General features: G+C 40.8%; 1 protein-coding gene across 9 annotated transcripts in view; it reads right to left on the bottom strand.

Annotated features, from left to right (window-relative positions):
• Positions 1 to 320: 320 nt before the first annotated feature.
• The window catches only part of LOC121288216 (katanin-interacting protein), a 145,751-nt gene continuing 128,290 nt past the window's right edge, over positions 321 to 17,781 (bottom strand). For 8 of the 9 annotated variants that reach the window (XM_041206663.1, XM_041206668.1, XM_041206664.1 and 5 more), the window contains 4 exons: positions 12,564 to 12,665; positions 11,930 to 12,090; positions 7,703 to 7,788; positions 321 to 1,751 (listed from right to left, as the gene is read on the bottom strand). In XM_041206663.1, coding sequence (XP_041062597.1) covers positions 1,693 to 1,751; positions 7,703 to 7,788; positions 11,930 to 12,090; positions 12,564 to 12,665 — 408 coding nt within the window. In that variant the 3' untranslated portion in view covers positions 321 to 1,692. Of the gene's footprint in view, positions 1,752 to 7,702; positions 7,789 to 11,929; positions 12,091 to 12,563; positions 12,666 to 12,846; positions 13,018 to 17,781 lie in introns of those variants that run through there. The other variant, XM_041206671.1, reaches the window with a different exon arrangement.

The following is a 17,781-nucleotide window of genomic DNA, read 5'->3' as shown; positions in this document are numbered from 1 at the left end:
CAACAACTGGATACCGTGTCCAGTTCTGGTTATCTAAGGGGCTGTAGTGGGTACACAGTAAGAGCCAAGATGATTCTGGGTCTGCGGAATTTTAAGTTACGCGTAATATTAAATGAGTTTTCTTTGTAAAATAAACTTTGATATGACCTAATTGAGATTTTGAGGAAATTGCGAAAATTGATCCAGACAAGTATAGTAGAACTGAATTAACTCTGATGAAAGTAGTCTTTTCCAAACAACAAATTGAGAATTAGTTTACCACCACCTGAACATTAAAATAGTTAATACGTGGAGCAAAATGAATCGCATCACAAAATACATTTACTGTTGCTCAGAAGTTGATTTTTATTTATACTGTAACTGCAAAGCTACTTACAAATTGCTCATCAGATAATAAAACTGGATTTTTTAAAATAAGTATACCTTTTCTTTACACACTACATACACATATGTACAATTATTACATGAAAAATGTTAGAAATAATAAAATAATGAAGTCTGACATATGCCTAAGTACAAGACATCAGTACATTATAAATTTCTTCAAATGCTACGAACAACGTATCAATCACACATATGCTTGTGTTCGTATTTCACAATGCTTGTGTTTCAAAGTGAGGCATTAATTAGAATAAGAATTCTCAATGTGAGAAGAAGCCATTTTGACTCAACATAGCTGATGAATATACACAGCTGTACTTTGCATTTTTATTATCCACTGAATTGCTGAAAGGGTGAAACTATCAATAGATTATTTAATAAACAAATCATTCAGTTGAACATTTCTCTGTTTAAGCAGTTGCTCAAAGGTCACTTAGTGCTCATCAGGTTTTAAATGTCAATTACACATTGAATATATAATCAAATAATATTGCTTGAATGATAATGAAGCAATTAGTAATAATGTGCTTTAATCAACACAAGTAATATTCTAATGACAGGAACAGTTCATCAAAAAAAAATATTGTTTCTAACAAGTTCCAGATCTCCTGAGAACAGAACATGCATAATAAATAAACCAAGGCATTTTTAAAAAAGAGTTCTGAATAAGAATTCTCTCAATTAAGCTTGGGTACACCATATTGCAAAGTGATTGAATATCTATTTAAGCATAAATATCAAGGATTTTCTCAAACTTAAGGGCTATTTACTTGACACAGCTAGATAAAGATGCACCTAACTTTGGAAATACTGATTTTAGTCAAAGTACAATGGAAATTTAAAAGCCTGAGATGGGATCGTTAATCATTTTGTTACACTGTTAATCTAATTTTGTGTGGACACAACTGAATGGCAACAATGTGCAATTAGGCACAAATTTTCAGTAAGATAGGCACACCAAAAGGGGTTTGGAGAGCTATTATTATTTTGGCCGATGATGTAAAGACAGTTCTTATGGCATACAGTAACTGAAGTTTCATTCTGTACCTGGCTTGAAGGTGCTGAGTGCTAACTGTAGGTGACCCAGCACTCTCATTCACCCCTGCAGCTGATAAAGCAGCCAAAAAACAAATCAAAGGGGAAAAGAATCAAATAAATTAAAGCAATGTAGGGTAAATAGCTTTTAAGTGTGATTGAAGAAGAATTCCTGTCAACTTTTCCTACAGAAATTACAACTGTTTCAAACATTAACATGGAGAGCACAATGCAAATCACAAGCAATAACTCCAAGACAATGCCCTGAGATCTTCATCAGAATCTTCTTCTCCTAGTTGAACCCCTGTCAGTCATGCATGTCTTTGGACGCAGAGCTAAAAATAAGAAACCAAAGGTTAAACCTCTTTGTAGGCACAGCTTACGAAGGAGAATCTCTTTATTAAAACAGCTCCTTATGCTGTCTATTATAAATCTTATATTTCATCTTGTTCTAGACCCCACAACTACTTGAAACATCTATCTACACTGTGCCATAAATTCATAATCTTAAACACTTTTGTCACATTGGCAGTAAACTGCATTGCTCTAATGAGAAAAGGCTCCAATTTGTTCAAGTCCATCTTTGTATTTTGAATACACCCTATTAATCTGCTTTCTACCCTCTCAAAAGCCTCAATCTTCTCCCAGTTGTGTGGAGCTCAATTTGTTCTGCAACACAATGGTAGGAGTGACGTAACATTGGCCCAGGAGAGGGTTGATGCTGAAGAGTACCACTGAAATGGAAATGCTACTCAAAGCGCTCAAACTTCTCACCCATTGACCCCCTCAGTCAATACCCACCCTGCTCCCGATGGCCGAGTCTTCCTCTGCACAAATGCAAGTGTAACAGTCTTTGATGGGATCCTCAGGGGCTCCAAATTCTAGAGTGCATGGGTCAAATTTATCTCAGCAATTGACAAGGATCTCAGCAGCCTGCCTCTACCTCTACTAATGTCACACTGGATGCAACATGTAGAAGTGATTAGAAGCATAAGTTCAGGGGATCTTAATTCACCAAGGGAATTAATGTACAGAGATGTTTGCCAAAATGTTAAGTTTCCCTTTTCTTCATAAAACTATGTAAGATTTATAGATTTAGGTCACTTCCAAATCTTGCCCATTATTAGATCTCTTTCAGTTGCTTCATGATGAATGTCAATGCATGCTGGGACCAATTGGGTGGACGTGCAATGAGTAGATAAGTAGTTGGAGGTCTGTTTAGTAAAAAAGGAAAGAGCGGACGTGGACTACAAGATTTCACTTGTTACAATGCACCCTTCGTGAACATTTGCAATGTTACAGCCTCCCTGACAACCATTTAGCGAGCTCGTTGGATCTGGGCTGCACTTTTACTCTGAAAATCAATTTTTAAACCCCAACCACTCTCGGAGTTTAAAAGGTCCCTGGCATGTGTTTGTTTTGACAAACTCTCAGTAGTGTAGTGATCCTTTTATCCTGCTGTGTGGGCATTGCAACAGCCTACAAGGGACTTAGAATTTAATATGAATTGTTGTCACTTGACTTGGAAGTCTCTATTTCCTATTAATCTTGTCTGGACAGAAGATTTTTTTTTAAGTCACTAGATAACCACAAATTTTGCTAAATTTGGAAACACAACCTAAAGACCAAGGCTCTCCTAACAGCAGTGTTCTGGTTTAGTAGCGTTCCACTCTTTCTGGGGTCATCTAGTGTCCAGGGCATGCTCCTAGCAGAATTCCTGCTGCCAAGGCCGGCATTTTACAGAGTTTGTGTACAATCCTAGTCTTGTCACCATGGGACAGTCACAGCAACACAAGAAGACTCAGAGGCTCCAACAACAATTGAACTGACAATTTCACTAAAAGCCTCATTTGTGATAGGGGCTCTTTCAGTTGGCAAGCGCTGCAGTGGAATGGAGGCTGACACAAGGTTGGTCCCCTTCATGGTGGCACCTCAGTGCAGTTACAGAGCGATAAAATGCCATTGACTGTCAAGGGGAAATGGTTGGATTTTCTCTTGCTGGAGAAGGTCTGGTGTGGTGTGACTGTTACTTGCCACTCGTCCAACCAAGAATACAGGTGGGAAATACATCAGGGTCTTAGCACTGCCTCTGGCATCATTAACATGCTAAAGCAAGGCCAGTAGGGTTGGGAGAGCGAAAGAAACGTTGACTATCTTGCTTGATATCAGATTGGGATTCTGGAGGCAAATCTAGTCCAAAGTAACAAACATTAACCTGTATTTATATAGCACCTTTAATGTAATAAGCTATCCTGGCATGCTTCACAGAAGCATTCTAAAACAAAATTTTACACCCAAGAAATTTTTTCAAAAATTCGTTCATAGGATCTGGGCGTCACTGGCTAGGCCAGCACTTTGTGCCCATCCCTGATTGCCCTTGTTCCGAGGGCATTTAAAAGTCAACCACATTGCTGTGGGTATGGAGTCACATGTAGGCCAGACCAGGTAAGGATGGCAAATTTCCTTCCCTAAAGGGCAATAGTGAACCAAATGGGTTTTTATGACAATTGGCAATGGTTTCATGCTGATCACCAGATTTAATTCCAGATTCTTATTGAATTCAAATTTCACCATCTGGATGGTGGGTGGGATTTGAACTCTGTCCCCAGGGCATTACCTTGGAATACTAGTCCAGTGACAATACTACAATGTCACTGCCTCCCCATATGAATATGAAGGCAGATGGCCAAAAGATGGGTCAAAGAGGTAGATTTTATGGAGTGTCTTAAAGGAGGAAAGTGAGTCAGACAGGTGAAGTTTAGGGAGGGAATTCCAGAGCTTAGGGACTTGGCTGCTTAAGCCACCGATTCTAGAGTGATTATAATTGAGGTTAGAGGAGATCAGATATCTTGGAGGGTAGTGGACCTGGAGGAGATTACAGAGATAGGGAGGGGTAATATCATGAAGGGATGGGATTTGAAAGCAAGATTGAGAATTTTAAAATCGAGGTATTTTTTGACCAGGAGCCAATTAGGTCAGTGAGATAGGTGAATGGAACTTCGGATATAGGCAGCAGAGTTCTGGAATAACCTCACCTTTAGAGAGGGTAGAATTTGGGAGGCCAGCCAGGAGTGCATTGTAATAGTCAAGTTTAGAGGTAGCAAAGGTATGAATGAGAGTTTCAGTAGCTGATGACTGAAACAGCAATGGGACTGGACAATGTTACAGAGGTGTGGATATGTGATCAGAAGTTCATATCAGGGTCAAATATGACACCATGGATGTGACCAGACTGACTCAGCCTCAGATAGTTGCCAAGGAGGGGGATGCAGTTGGTGGCTAGGGAATAGGGTTTACGGTGGGGGCTGAAGTAAATGGCTTTGATCTTCCCAATATTTAAATGGAGAAAATTTCTGCTCATCCAGTATTAGGTCTTGGACAAGCAATCTGACAATTTAGAGATTGTGGATGAATTGAAAGAAGTGAGGGGTAAAGTAGAGCTGGGAGTCATCAACATACATGTGGAAATTGACATTGTTATTTCAGACCATGTCCGGGAGAGGCAACATACAGATAGTATATAAAAGGCCAAGGATAAATCCTTGGGGACACCAGAAGTAATGGTGTGGAAGTGGGAAGAGAAACCATTGCAAGTGACTCTCTGGCTATGTTTCGATAGATAAGAATGGATCCAGGTGAGTACAGTCCACATTAAATCTGTGCCTCTCTGGTTAACAATGAGCCACTGGAGACAGTTTCTCTAAATGCGCTGGCTAAACCCTTCATGATTTTATGCAGCTCTTTCAAATTTCCTCTTAGTCTTCTCTATGCTAAGGAGGACAAGTCCAGGTTCTTCAGTCTATACACACAACTACAGTCCCTTATCCCGGGAACCACAGTAGTAAATCTTATCTGTACTCTGTTCCTTTTAGTCCTGTTGTGGAGTGCAAAAACAATGATGAAACCCACAGAACTTTTCTGGCAATAGACTTACAACATACACAATAATGGAGGCTAATCATGAACCAAGATTGTTACAGATGTTTTAACACAGCAAAGTTAGTGATAATTATAACATACAACACAAAAATGATGCAAGTAGAAGTACAGCTCAATTATAGTTTTCTAATGTCACTTGAGGGGATTATTCTCCACAACAGAGACTTTCTATATTTAACTCATCTTTTGAACAGCACATTGGAGGGCCAACTTTAAAAAAAAATCTAACAACATGGCAGTCCAAATTATATGTTTCCATGCTATAACCTGATTCTACAAATACAAATCTCTCTGGCAGTGCTATAAACCTTTGGTTCTCAATTATTATCTTCAGTTCACAAGCATAAAAATCAAGAAATTAACAGTAAAATACCACAATAAAACATCTTAAATTTACAAAACAAAACTGGACTGAGCCAGGTAATTTTTTTTGTGATCCTGTATCTTACTACATTTCTAAATACCACTTAAGTCCAAATAAAACACAACCCAGAAAAGAATAGCGTAATGAAAATGACCAAACTAGGCGCCAATGCTAGAAGATTCATTTCTCTCCTTGGATAATTCACATCAATTCCCAATGAGGGGTCTGTAATATATGTTTCCACAAAATTTCCTTTGTTGCTCCCATCCACTCATCGGACATGAAAACTACGTGGCTTGTTATTCAATATTGGCTTTATTTATGACCACGTAACCAATAACACGGTACCATTGTTCACACCAAGTGTGCAAAAGGTTGTCTAAGTTCAAACTTTTCTCCTATATTCCTGTTTTGTTAGAAAAGGCAAGTCAGAGTAGAACTCCACATTTCCTAACCAGCTACCCCTTCACCCCATTCAGCTGTCCACCCAACTATACCCCACTAACAAAGTCTAATTGCTTCCTCAATCTGTATCTCTTGCCATCATATGCTTGACCAGCACTTCCTACTAACTCTCAAAGCTGAACTGTTTTGGCTTCATTCTGATTTAACAACGTGTTAATGAGATAACAGCTTTAATGTGTTCCCTGGGTCGACGATGCCTTGATTAGCACTTGCCGAGAGAGACAGTCACCAGCCAGCTCTTGGGTGTGCAGCCACCCCACTCATCTTGCTGCTGGTAACAATGGGTGCCAACACTAAACACACTGCGTACAACAGAGACTTGGCCCGCTTTTTACTTGCAACCTGTATCCAAACACCAACAATCTGGAACTCCATTTCCATGATCTATCCGGAGAGGAGAAGGATGTCAATGCCTGTGAAAAAACCCTGAGATCTCAGAGTCCTATCATGAGATTGCGAGTGAGGCTTAATTTTACCTAGAAATTGCATCTCCCACAGAACATTTGCAAGTTGGTGTCTCTGTGCCTGAAGCTGAAAAACTAGAACAAGTAGGTCAGTCACAGGCTCAGCAGGGAACAGCTGTGGTGGGGGAATGGGTGTAACCTGATCAAAGCTATTATGAAATAAATGCAAGTATTTATTTTCCCTCTTTGCAGACCTGTCAAATTGAAGAATGGAACACGTTTGAGGGGTTGAACATCTTACTCCTGTTCCTGATGTTCCTGTCTGAAGTGATTTAGTACCACTTCCTATACTCAATTTCATTGCACCTAGTCTCTAGCAAATAACGCTACCCCACTTCCTGCCTTATCTTCCCAGAACACACAAATTCCTTTATATCAGCTTTCCAATCACCATTTGAAATCAACCAGGGTTCCATTGCTCCTATATCTATTTCCTCCATATGTACCAGTGCTTCTAGCTCACTTGTCCTATTCAGTATACTCCTTGCTTTCATACAAGTGTAACTCAAGTTAATACCTTTCCTTCCTTTTTCTTAATTCTTAAGCTGCAGCCTGTTTTACTTTCCCCTCTCCAAGTAATGCCAGCATAAATCCATTCTACTGCCTTATTTATTCCTTCTGTTCATTGGTAACCTACCAGTTCAGGTGAAGTCCTCCACAGTTCCCTCTCCCTCAGAAATGGTCCCAATGTCACCAGAATCCGAAATGCTTCCTCCTGCACTATCAAACTACAAATTGATAGATCCTCTCTGTCTTTACCCAAATTGCCCAGCATGAGGCACAGCAGGTAATTCTAGGATTAGACTGAGGCCTAATTTTTCAGCCTTGACCCAAACTCCACAGGGCTTTGATTCATTTTTCCCTATGTTATTGGTTCCTATGTTGTCCGTAACCTTTGGCCTTCTCTGCTCTAGTCACAACCTACAATCTCTTCAACCCGAATTCAGGGTGATCAAAAATCAATTTCTTGATTCATATCACCCTTTATTACATTCTTTCTAATAGGCCTCAACCCTTTACCTAGCTGAAACAGAGAAAAAGATGAAAATTGAACCTGGGTCAGCTGTTTGTTTCTTCTTGGATCGTTGAATAATTTGGTTTTCATTGGTCATTTTCACATCTTGATCTTCCACTTGGTCGCTGCACAAAATAATTGAAAGTAAAACATTAGAGAACTTATTCATTGGTTTCATCGGGTATGCTGCTTTTTCTTGTTCTCTTCTCAAAATTCTAAATTTATATTGTTGCTAACATCACCTTACAGGTACAGAGTCTCAGTCAATCTCTTGACAAAATTCCAGTGATAATTGTGGAAACTCATTTTATTTCCCTTCCTCATTATGGATTGTATAAAGTGAAGTATAAAAATCCCCTGGAAAATCTCAGCAGGTCTGGCAGCATCGGCGGAGAAGAAAAGAGTTGACGTTTCGAGTCCTCATGACCCTTCGACAGAACTGAAGGGTCATGAGGACTCGAAACGTCAACTCTTTTCTTCTCCGCCGATGCTGCCAGACCTGCTGAGTTTTTCCAGGTAATTCTGTTTTTGTTTTTTTTTTGGATTTCCAGCATCCGCAGTTTTTTTGTTTTTATCTCTATAAAAATCCCCTGCCTACATAAATAAAATACAAAAGTATTTTTAACAGGGAGAGTATACTTTTCCTGAGACTGCTCCCAGAGGGCAAAGTGGAGGGTCAACCTAGTCACAGTTGGATGACGGACATCATAGAATGTTTGCAAACGAGCTACAGTGGATGTGTGAGGGTGGCACAAGGCAGACGAGCGTGACATACCAAGACAGCAGATCTCCTGGTAGGAGTAGCTACAAGCAGCAGCAGTATACTTCTAGGAAATTTACATTACCAGGAAATAATGGATGCTCTGGATAAAAGAACTGCCATAAGTGACTCAGATGCAATGTATTACTAGAAAGACTCAAGCCACTGTTAGAATGCTGCTGGTGAATATTATGCAAATTTCTACTTTTGCCTTGAGTTTTTATGATGTGAAATGCACTGCCTGAAAGGGTGATAGAAACCGATTCTGAAGTGAATTTGATAAATAATTGAAAAGGAAAACATTTGCAGGACTATGGTGAAAGAACAGAAGTTGGACTAATTGGAGCCAGCACAGACACAATGGGCTGAATGACCTTCTGTGCTGTAATATTCTAGGAGATTTCATCAACCACAGAATGGAATAGTAGTGGAGTGCAGATGTCTTTTGAGGTTTCGCACAGTAGGATAAAAACAGGACAAAATCTAGAGATAATAGTTTAATCGTGTTAAGCAATGGCAAATGGACAAACATCAAATCATAAAAATATATGAAGACGAGAAATGTCTTGCCCAAATATCTCCTCCATTGAAATATTTGTTCCCACCATTAAAGTATCTAAGTGTCCCTTCAATAATTCCAGACATTTTGCCTCCACTAAGCCCAAAATAACATTTTAGATAGTAATGATGCTTCTTGACATCAGAATGGAAACTTGCCTTTTTTAATTTGGTCCTGTGTTTCCCTGTCATACTGTTGTGGTTTGATTTATCAGTAATGCTCTGGATTAAACTTTTTAAATACATTTGATTATATATAAACTTTAGAATCTTACACATAGCTAAATGGTTACTTTTAATTCCCTTGTTTTGAAGGCTGATGAATCAGATTTTTTCCAACTTTCTGTTAATGTGCCGTCTGCAGACTTTAGTAATCCTGTATACTATTTCCAAGGCTTCGAAATTTGCTTTATGCCTCACTGGCCACGCAGGACTCTAATGCTAATAACTAGATATGCTAAAAGCTCTGCCACAGTTCTTGCATTTTTTCCAGGTGCTGAGCTGCCTTATCAGACTCTCAACTTGGTCGCTTGAATTAATATAATCTACGAATAAAGTAAAATAATAATGCCAGCCCCCCACTCAAGGTGAGTTCAGAGGTGGGGGGTGGGTTGAAATTAATGTCGCAACCAACCACCCCCTACACACACCCCGCAGCACCCCCCCCCCCCCACCCCCCACACCAACTGGGTGAGTTTGAAGGTGGGGGAAGGGGATGGGAAATGTGTGAATGGGCAGCAAGGTGTGGGCTGGAGATCCCACTGCATCCTTCTGATTAAGGCTGGGCTGGGAAGGCTTATGGGCAGCGTTCCTGCCTTGAGGCCAATTTAGACCCTTATGGGCCTCATCTCGCTGGTATTCAACCTGAGGCAGGTGGGGTACTTGTCATGCAGGGAAGCCACCCAACAAACCCTTTTGGGCTTGCCAGCGTGCCAGCGGGCTACTGGGGGGGGGGGGGGGGGCGGGGGGAGTAGGGGCAGCATCATCCTGACATTCACCTATGTCTAGGGATCCATCGCCAATCCCTCCTGAAGGCCCCACTGGAATACTGGCAGTAGTCACTACACCTGGAGGTGCTGACAGTACTGCAGAGCTATCGGACTCTGATTGGCCAACAGGTCCTGGAGGTGGGATTTCTGCCATGCTGGGGGCTTATGAAATTAAGTTAAATTGCACCAGCTGCCATGATGGGATTTGAATCTATATCCCCAAGGCATTAGCCTGAGCCTCTGGAGTACGTTATTACTATACCACAATCGGACAGGAAGCCTGATGCTGCCAAGGTAAGTACCTGGTTGGAACTAAATTGCATCAGGCTTCCCCGAGAAAGGCAATGTGTCCCTCCCACTGGTTTTCCAAGCCCCCTCACCACATTAAATCCTGGCCTGCATATAATAAATTGACAGACTCAAATACAGATTCAAACACGTATATTTAAGCTGAGTACATTCTTTGTTCCTAGTTAAGACAAATTCTTTTGGGAACTGATAGTATTTTGACATCATCAACTGTAAAGCAAGTTTTATATGAAGGCAACAAGCACTTCATGGAAAGATCACTTTATATCAATTCAAACTAGAACACTGAATTTTAATGAATGGAAAACAAAAGAAATGTTAAGTAATTGAAAAGTGAAGTAAAGAAAAGTGAAGTGGAGATGGTGGTATGGTAGTAATGTACTCCAGAGGCTCAGGCTAATGCCTTGGGGATATAGGTTCAAATCCCATCATGGCAGCTGGTGCAATTTAACTTAATTTCATAAAAATATATTCAATTAATTAAAAAAAATGGAATTCAAAGCTCGTCTCAGCAATGGTGACCATGAAACTATGATTGTTGTAAAAACCCATCTGGTTCACTATTGTCATTTGGGGAAGGAAATCTGCCATTATCTGATCTGGCGTACACGTAACACCAGGCCCACAGCAATGTGGTTGACCCTTAACTTCCCTCTGAAATGGTTGGGTAAGCCACACAGTTCAAGGGCAATTAGAGATGGGCAACAAATGTTGACCTTGCCAATGATGTCCATGTCTTATGAACGAATATTAAAAAAAACATGGGATGTCCAAAACATTCATTTTCATTTGCTGATTAGAGAGCAAACTAGCTATGGTGCAGGACACTAATAGCACTGAAATACTGTGGCATACAGTAATCGGTTTATTGAATACTTTATATTTTTTTCTGGTTTGTGGCTAAGGATCAGAGAAGAAAAGACGAATTTTAAGAAGCTTGCACTGACAACCAAGAATAGTTCACAAAAACCCATGAAAATGGTTCCCACCTAACAGAGTTGATTTAATGGCAGCTATTATAAAACTGACTCCTCAGCAATGGCCAATGTACGCTATCAGAGTTCTTACAAAGAATTATTCACTTTTTTCTCTAGTACCAATCAATCCTCAATGTATGATAGCACAGCATTTCCAAGGCCCATCCTCAAGACTCTATTCTCACAAAGCTGATCACAACTTTCCTTCCCATATGCTGGCTGATTTTGCAAATGGTTCCCTCTCATTAGCTACTATCCCATATCTTATAAAACAGCTGTCCATTACCCACTTCTCAAAAACTCACCTTTGACCCTTCTGTTGCTGCAAACTTCCATCTTTATCCCCAATCTCCCTTTTCTGTCCAAAGTCCTTGAATGTGTTGTTGCCTCCAAAATCTATTCCCAAATTTCCAATATGAACCTCACCAATCAAGTACTTTCCCTGTCATAGCATGAAAACCAAAGATACAAATGACATCCTCAATGACTATGACCATGGTGCATAATCCCCCCTTATCATCTCTACAGCCATTGACATGACAACCACACAATTTTCTACTAACACCTCTCCTTCAATGTCCAGCTAAGAGGGACTACTCTCACTTGGTTCCACAAATAGCAGACTGAGAAACATAATTTAGGAACAGTAAATAACATATTTGATTCAATATACCTTATAACAGTATTTCTCTCTCTGTGTGCAATCTTCTCATCATTGGTGAAAAGGATAGTATGATATGGGATAACAGGCTCACAAGTTGGAAGGATACCACGGGCCACTTGACTCACAATATCTAGGATTCCATTGTAGACTAATAAATCATCAACAAGTAGCTGCGAAATGACAGAAAAATACTGTTAAATATGGAGTAATCATATAGACAAAACCAAACACTGAATTAATTGCACTTCTTGTACTGACTGATCACAGTCAACAGTGCTGACATAGGCTAAAAAATATCATCTTAGCTTACATGTATATGGATTAAATTTGTAGGTGACAATTGTGAAAGGTGTTCATTAATTGATTCCTGAGTCTGATCATTCAAAATTTTTTTTTGCTACTTTAAAAATTATGAATGCAGACCAAAATTCTTGACCTAGGTTTTCCAATTGTAGCATCAACAATAAAGCACTTAAGATCTTTTCTTAGCAAATAGTTGCTGTGAAAGTGGCCGGCTGCAATTGGGATCCCTGAGTTTTATGCTCATGATGAGTGTGCATGCAATAAAAACAAGTTTGATGAGGCTAAGGAGCATACAATTAACCAGTTTAATTACGCCTAGTCACTTAAAAAAATAACGTACCCCAAATTCTTTTACTCCTCTTTGAGGGGTTTTTGAATAATTCCAGAGTTTAATCATTGATACAGCAATGGGTTGATCAAAAATTACATAGACCCGATTCACCTGCAACAGAAGCAGCAACTCAATATACATTTTAGATTCAACATCTCACACAGCTTTTGTAAAAATATATGATCAGTGTGATCTATTTTTATTGCAATGATAAGGCAAATTCTTTATAACTTACACATATTTTCCTTCGTCTTCTATCCTCAGTTGTCTAGCTCTACAGAACAGCCTTGCTTGGTTTCACTCCCAATTATCCAAGTGTAGTAATCACATCTTCAACAATGGGCTTTGCTTTTAATCCTTGCACAAAATCACCCAAGAATCTATCCTTTTCAAGAGCACCAGTTGTCAGAAAATTGATTTTCTGGAGCTGAGGATCTTTGCACTCAAGGAGGAACTGGCCACACTATACAGCAAAAGATTGGATGAGGGTTCCCTGGCACACCCTTTCCAAGTATTAGTGCTAGACAGTACAGGGCACAGTGGTAATGTAATGTAAAGGATAGAAGTTGATAACCATCTACCGGAGCAACAGAAGGACACTGGACTATCAGGTGATGGAAATAACAAAATTATGCTGTCACAGACAGAATATATGTGCTCTCTTACTGCCCATAATCAGTATGTATCGTATGGAAAGAGGTGTGTCTTTTCTTACCTATGGAGCATGCATTCCAATTAAATAATTCAGCAGTAAGCTTTGAGAGTTTTAAATAAAAAAAGGTTATTTATTCTCACACACTTACCCCGAATTAACGCAATGTCACACACTTGGTCTCATGTGCACATATACACAAAGATTGAAAATAAAAAGGCTAACAGAATGGTGGTCTTCATATCTAGAGGAATAGAATACAAGGGAGTACATCAATAAAATCTCTGGAGACCACAACTAGAGTACTGGGAGCAGTTCTGGGAACCACAGTTTAGGATATATTGAACTGGGAGGGACTGCAGCTCATTTACCAGAATAATACCTGGACTCCAAGGGTTAATTTATGAGGAAAGGTTATAGAAACTAGGGTTGTAATCACTGGAATTTAGATGGTTGAGGGGTGATTTCAAGATATTGAGGGGAACAGATGGGGTAGATAGAAACTATTTCCACCGGTTGGGAAGCATAGGAATAGGGCATATAGTCTAAAAAAGTGTCAGAGTGCTTAATAAAATTAGGTAACATTTTGATACACAAAGGATGGGAGAAGATTGGCACTCTCTTCCATAAACAGTAACTGATGCTAGGTTAATTGTTAATTTTCAATCTGAAATTGATAGATTTTTGTTAACTAGAAGGTATTGAGGGATGTAGGCCAATGGCAGGTATATGGAATTAGGTCTCAGATCATCCATATTATCACTGAGTGGCTGAACAAGCTTGGGGGGTTAAATAACTTACACTAGTTCCTACGAAATATATATTTTAGAATGCACCAAAATTACTAGTCCAACAACTTCTAGTAAATGAAAGGTGGCAAACAACTATTGAGGGCTGATCTTATCAAGTTGTTTAAAATTATAAAAAGATTTGTTAGGATAGATATAAAGAAACTATTTCTTCTGGTGTGCAAATCAATATGGAAGCAACATATTCTTAAATTTAGAGTTGGGCAATTTAAGTGTAGGCAGCGCTGGCTAGGACAGCATTTATTGCCCATCTCTAATTGCCCTTGAGGAGGTGATGATGTGCTGCCATCATGAGCCATTGTAGTCCATGTGTTGTAGGAATACCCACAGTGCTGTTAGGAAGGGAGTTCCAGGATTTTGACAATAACTCACCTCCTGCCTCCCCAAAGCCCGTCCACCATCTACAGTGAAGGAATCGCAATATAGTTCCAAGTCAGGGTGGTGTCTGGCTTGTAGTGGAACTTCCAGGGTTGTGGTTGTTCCCATGCATCTGCTGTCCTTGTCCTTCTAGGTGGTAGGGGTCAGGGGTTTGGAAGGTGCTGTCGGAGGAGCTGTGATGAGTTGTTGCAATACACCTTGTAGATGGTTCACACTGCTGCCACTGTGCATCAGTGGTGGAGGGAGTGAAAGCTTAAGGTGGTGGATGGGATGCTAATCAAGCAGGCTGCTTTATCCTGGATGATATTGAGTTTTTTGAGTGCCGTTGGAGCTGCATTCAATTAGACAAGTGGAGAGTATTTCATCATGCATCTGACTTGTGCCTTTTAGATGATGATGGACAGGCTTTGGGGAGTCAGGAGATGGGTCATTCGCCATTGAATTTCCAGTCCCTGACCTGCGCTTGAAGCTGCTGCATTTATATGGCTGGTCTAGATCAGTTTCTAATCAATGGTTATCTCCAGAATGTTGATGGTGGGGCATTCAGAAATGGTAATGCCGTTAAATGTCATGGGGCGATAGTTAGATTCTCTTTTGCTGGAGATGGTTATTATCTGGTAAGAATGTTACTTACCACTTATCAGTCCAAGCCCAAATATTCTCCAGGTCTTGCTGCATAAAGACATGGACTGCTTCAAAATCTGAGAAATCGCGAATGGTGCTGAACATTGTGCAAACATCACCGAACATCCCCACTTCTGATCTTATGATGGTGGGAAGTTCAGCTGAAGATGGTTGGGCCGAGGACACCACCCTGGGGAACTCCTGCAATGGTGTACTGCGACTAAGATGATTGACTTCCAACAATCACAACCACCTTCTTTTATGCAAGGTATGACTCCATCAAGTGGAGAGTCTTCCACTTGATTCCTACTGACCAGTTTTGCTAGGGCTCTCCTTGATGCCACACTTGGTCAAATGCGGCCTTGACGTCAAGGGTAGTCACTCTCGAGTTCAGCTCTTTTGTCCATGTTTGGATCAATGCTGTAATGAGGTCTTGAGCACAGTGGCCTTGGCAGAACCCAAACTGAGCATAGTGAGGTTATTGTTAAGCAAGTGCCACTTGATAGCACTGTCAACAATACCTTCCATCACTCTGAAGAAGATAAGAGAGTAGACTGATGGGGAGATAAATGGTTGGCTTGGATTTGTCTTACTTTTTGTGGACAAGGAATAACTGGGCAATTTTCCATGTTGCCAGGTAGATGCCAGTGTTACACCTGTACTATAACAGTTTGGCTCAGGGCATGGCTAGTTCTGGAGCACAAGTCTTCAGTACTATTGTCACAATGCAGTATCCAGTATCTTCAGCCAAAATCCCAAAGATATTCTATAAGTATATCAATGGGAAGAGGATAACCAGGAAAAGAGTAGGGCCCATTAGGGACCAATGGGGTAATCTATGGGAGGAGCCAGAGGACATCGGTAGAGTGCTGAATGAATACTTCATGTCCGTCTTCACCCAAGAGAATGAGGATGAAGGTATCGAACTCGGGGAGAGAGACTGTGAGGTTCTTAAGCAAATTGATATAGGGAGTGAAAAAGTATTGGAGATGTTAGCAGGCTTAAAAGTGGAGAAATCTCCAGGTCCACATGATTTGTGTCCCAGACTGCTGAGAGAGGCAAGGGAGGAGATTGCAGGGGCTCTGACCCAAATTTTTAATTCCTCTCTGGGCACGGGGGAGGTGCCAGAGGACTGAAGAACAGCTAATGCGGTTCCGCTATTTAAGACAGGTTGTAGAGATAAGCCAGGGAACTACAGGCCAGTAAGTCTCATGTCAGTGGTAGGGAAACTATTCCAGAAAATGCTGAAGGAGAGTATCTATCTCCACTTGGAAAGGCAAGGTTTGATCAGGGATAGTCAGCATGGCTTTGTCAGAGGGAGGTCATGCCTAACAAATTTGATTGAATATTTTGAGGAGGTGACCAGGTGTGTAGATGAGGGTAGTGCAGTTGATGTAGTTTATATGGATTTCAGCAAAGTCTTTGACAAGGTCCCACAAGGGAGACTTATAAAGAAGGCAAAGGCACATGGGATACAGGGTAATTTGATAAGGTGGATTCAAAATTGGCTTAGTTGTAGGAGGCAGAGGGTGATGACAGAAGGATGCTTTAGTGACTGGAAACCAGTGTCCAGTGGCGTACCACTGGGATCTGTGCTCGGTCCCCTATTATTTGTCATTTATATAAACGACATAGATGACTATGTGGGGGTAGGATTAGTAAGTTTGTGGATGACACAAAGATAGACCGGGTGGTTTACAGTGAGGTTGAGTGTCTTGGGCTACAGGAAGATATAGATGGGATGGTAAAATGGGCAGATAAGTGGCAGATGGAATTTAACCCTGAGAAGTGTGAGATGATACACTTTGGAAGCAGTAATTTGACAAGGACGTATTCAATGAATGGCATGGCACTGGGGAGTTCTGAGGAACAAAGGGACCTTGGTGTGTGTGTCCATAGATCTCTGAAGGCAGAGGGGCATGTTAGTGGGGTGGTGAAAAAGGCATACGGGATACTTGCCTTTATCAATCGAGGCATAGATTACAAAAGTAGGGAGGTCATGTTGGAGTTGTATAGAACTTGGTGAGGCCACAGCTGGAGTACTGTGTGCAGTTCTGGTTGCCACATTATAGGAAGGACGTAATTGCACTGGAGGGGGTGCAGCAGAGATTCACCAGGATGTTGCTTGGGATGAAACATTTAAGTTATGAAGAGAGGTTGGATAGACTTGGGTTGTTTTCATTGGAGCAGAGAAGACTGAGGGGTGACCTGATCGAGGTGTACAAGATTATGAGGGGCATGGACAGGGTGGATAGGGAGCAGCTGTTCCCCTTAGTTGAAGGGTCAGTCACAAGGGGGCATAAGTTCAAGGTGAGGGGCAGGAGGTTTAGGGGGATTTGAGGAAAAACTTTTATACCCAGAGGTGGTGACAGTATGGAATGCACTGCCTGGGAGGGTGGTGCAGGCAGGTTGCCTCACATCTTTTAAAAAGAGCCTGGATGAGCACTTAGCACGTCATAACATTCAAGGCTATGGGCCAAGTGTTGGTAAATGGGATTAGGTAGGTAGGTCAGGTGTTTCTCATGTGTTAGTGCAGACTCGATGGGCCGAAGGGCCTCTTCTGCACTGTGAGATTCTGTGATCTCTTGATATCAGATGAAGACTGACATCTGATGAGGAAGCCGAGATGGTTCATTCATTTGACACATCTGGCTGAAGATGGTTGCAAATGTTTCAGCCTTGCCTTTTGCACTGATGTGCTGGGCACATCATTGAGGATGGGATATTTACGGAGCTTCTTCCTTCGGTTTGTTATTTAATTGTC

This window comes from Carcharodon carcharias, chromosome 15 (genome assembly GCF_017639515.1).
Source record: "Carcharodon carcharias isolate sCarCar2 chromosome 15, sCarCar2.pri, whole genome shotgun sequence".
In the NCBI taxonomy this organism is placed as follows: Eukaryota; Metazoa; Chordata; class Chondrichthyes; order Lamniformes; family Lamnidae; genus Carcharodon; species Carcharodon carcharias.
Note: the sequence above shows the minus strand (reverse complement) of the source record. Positions and strands in the feature narration are given on the sequence as shown.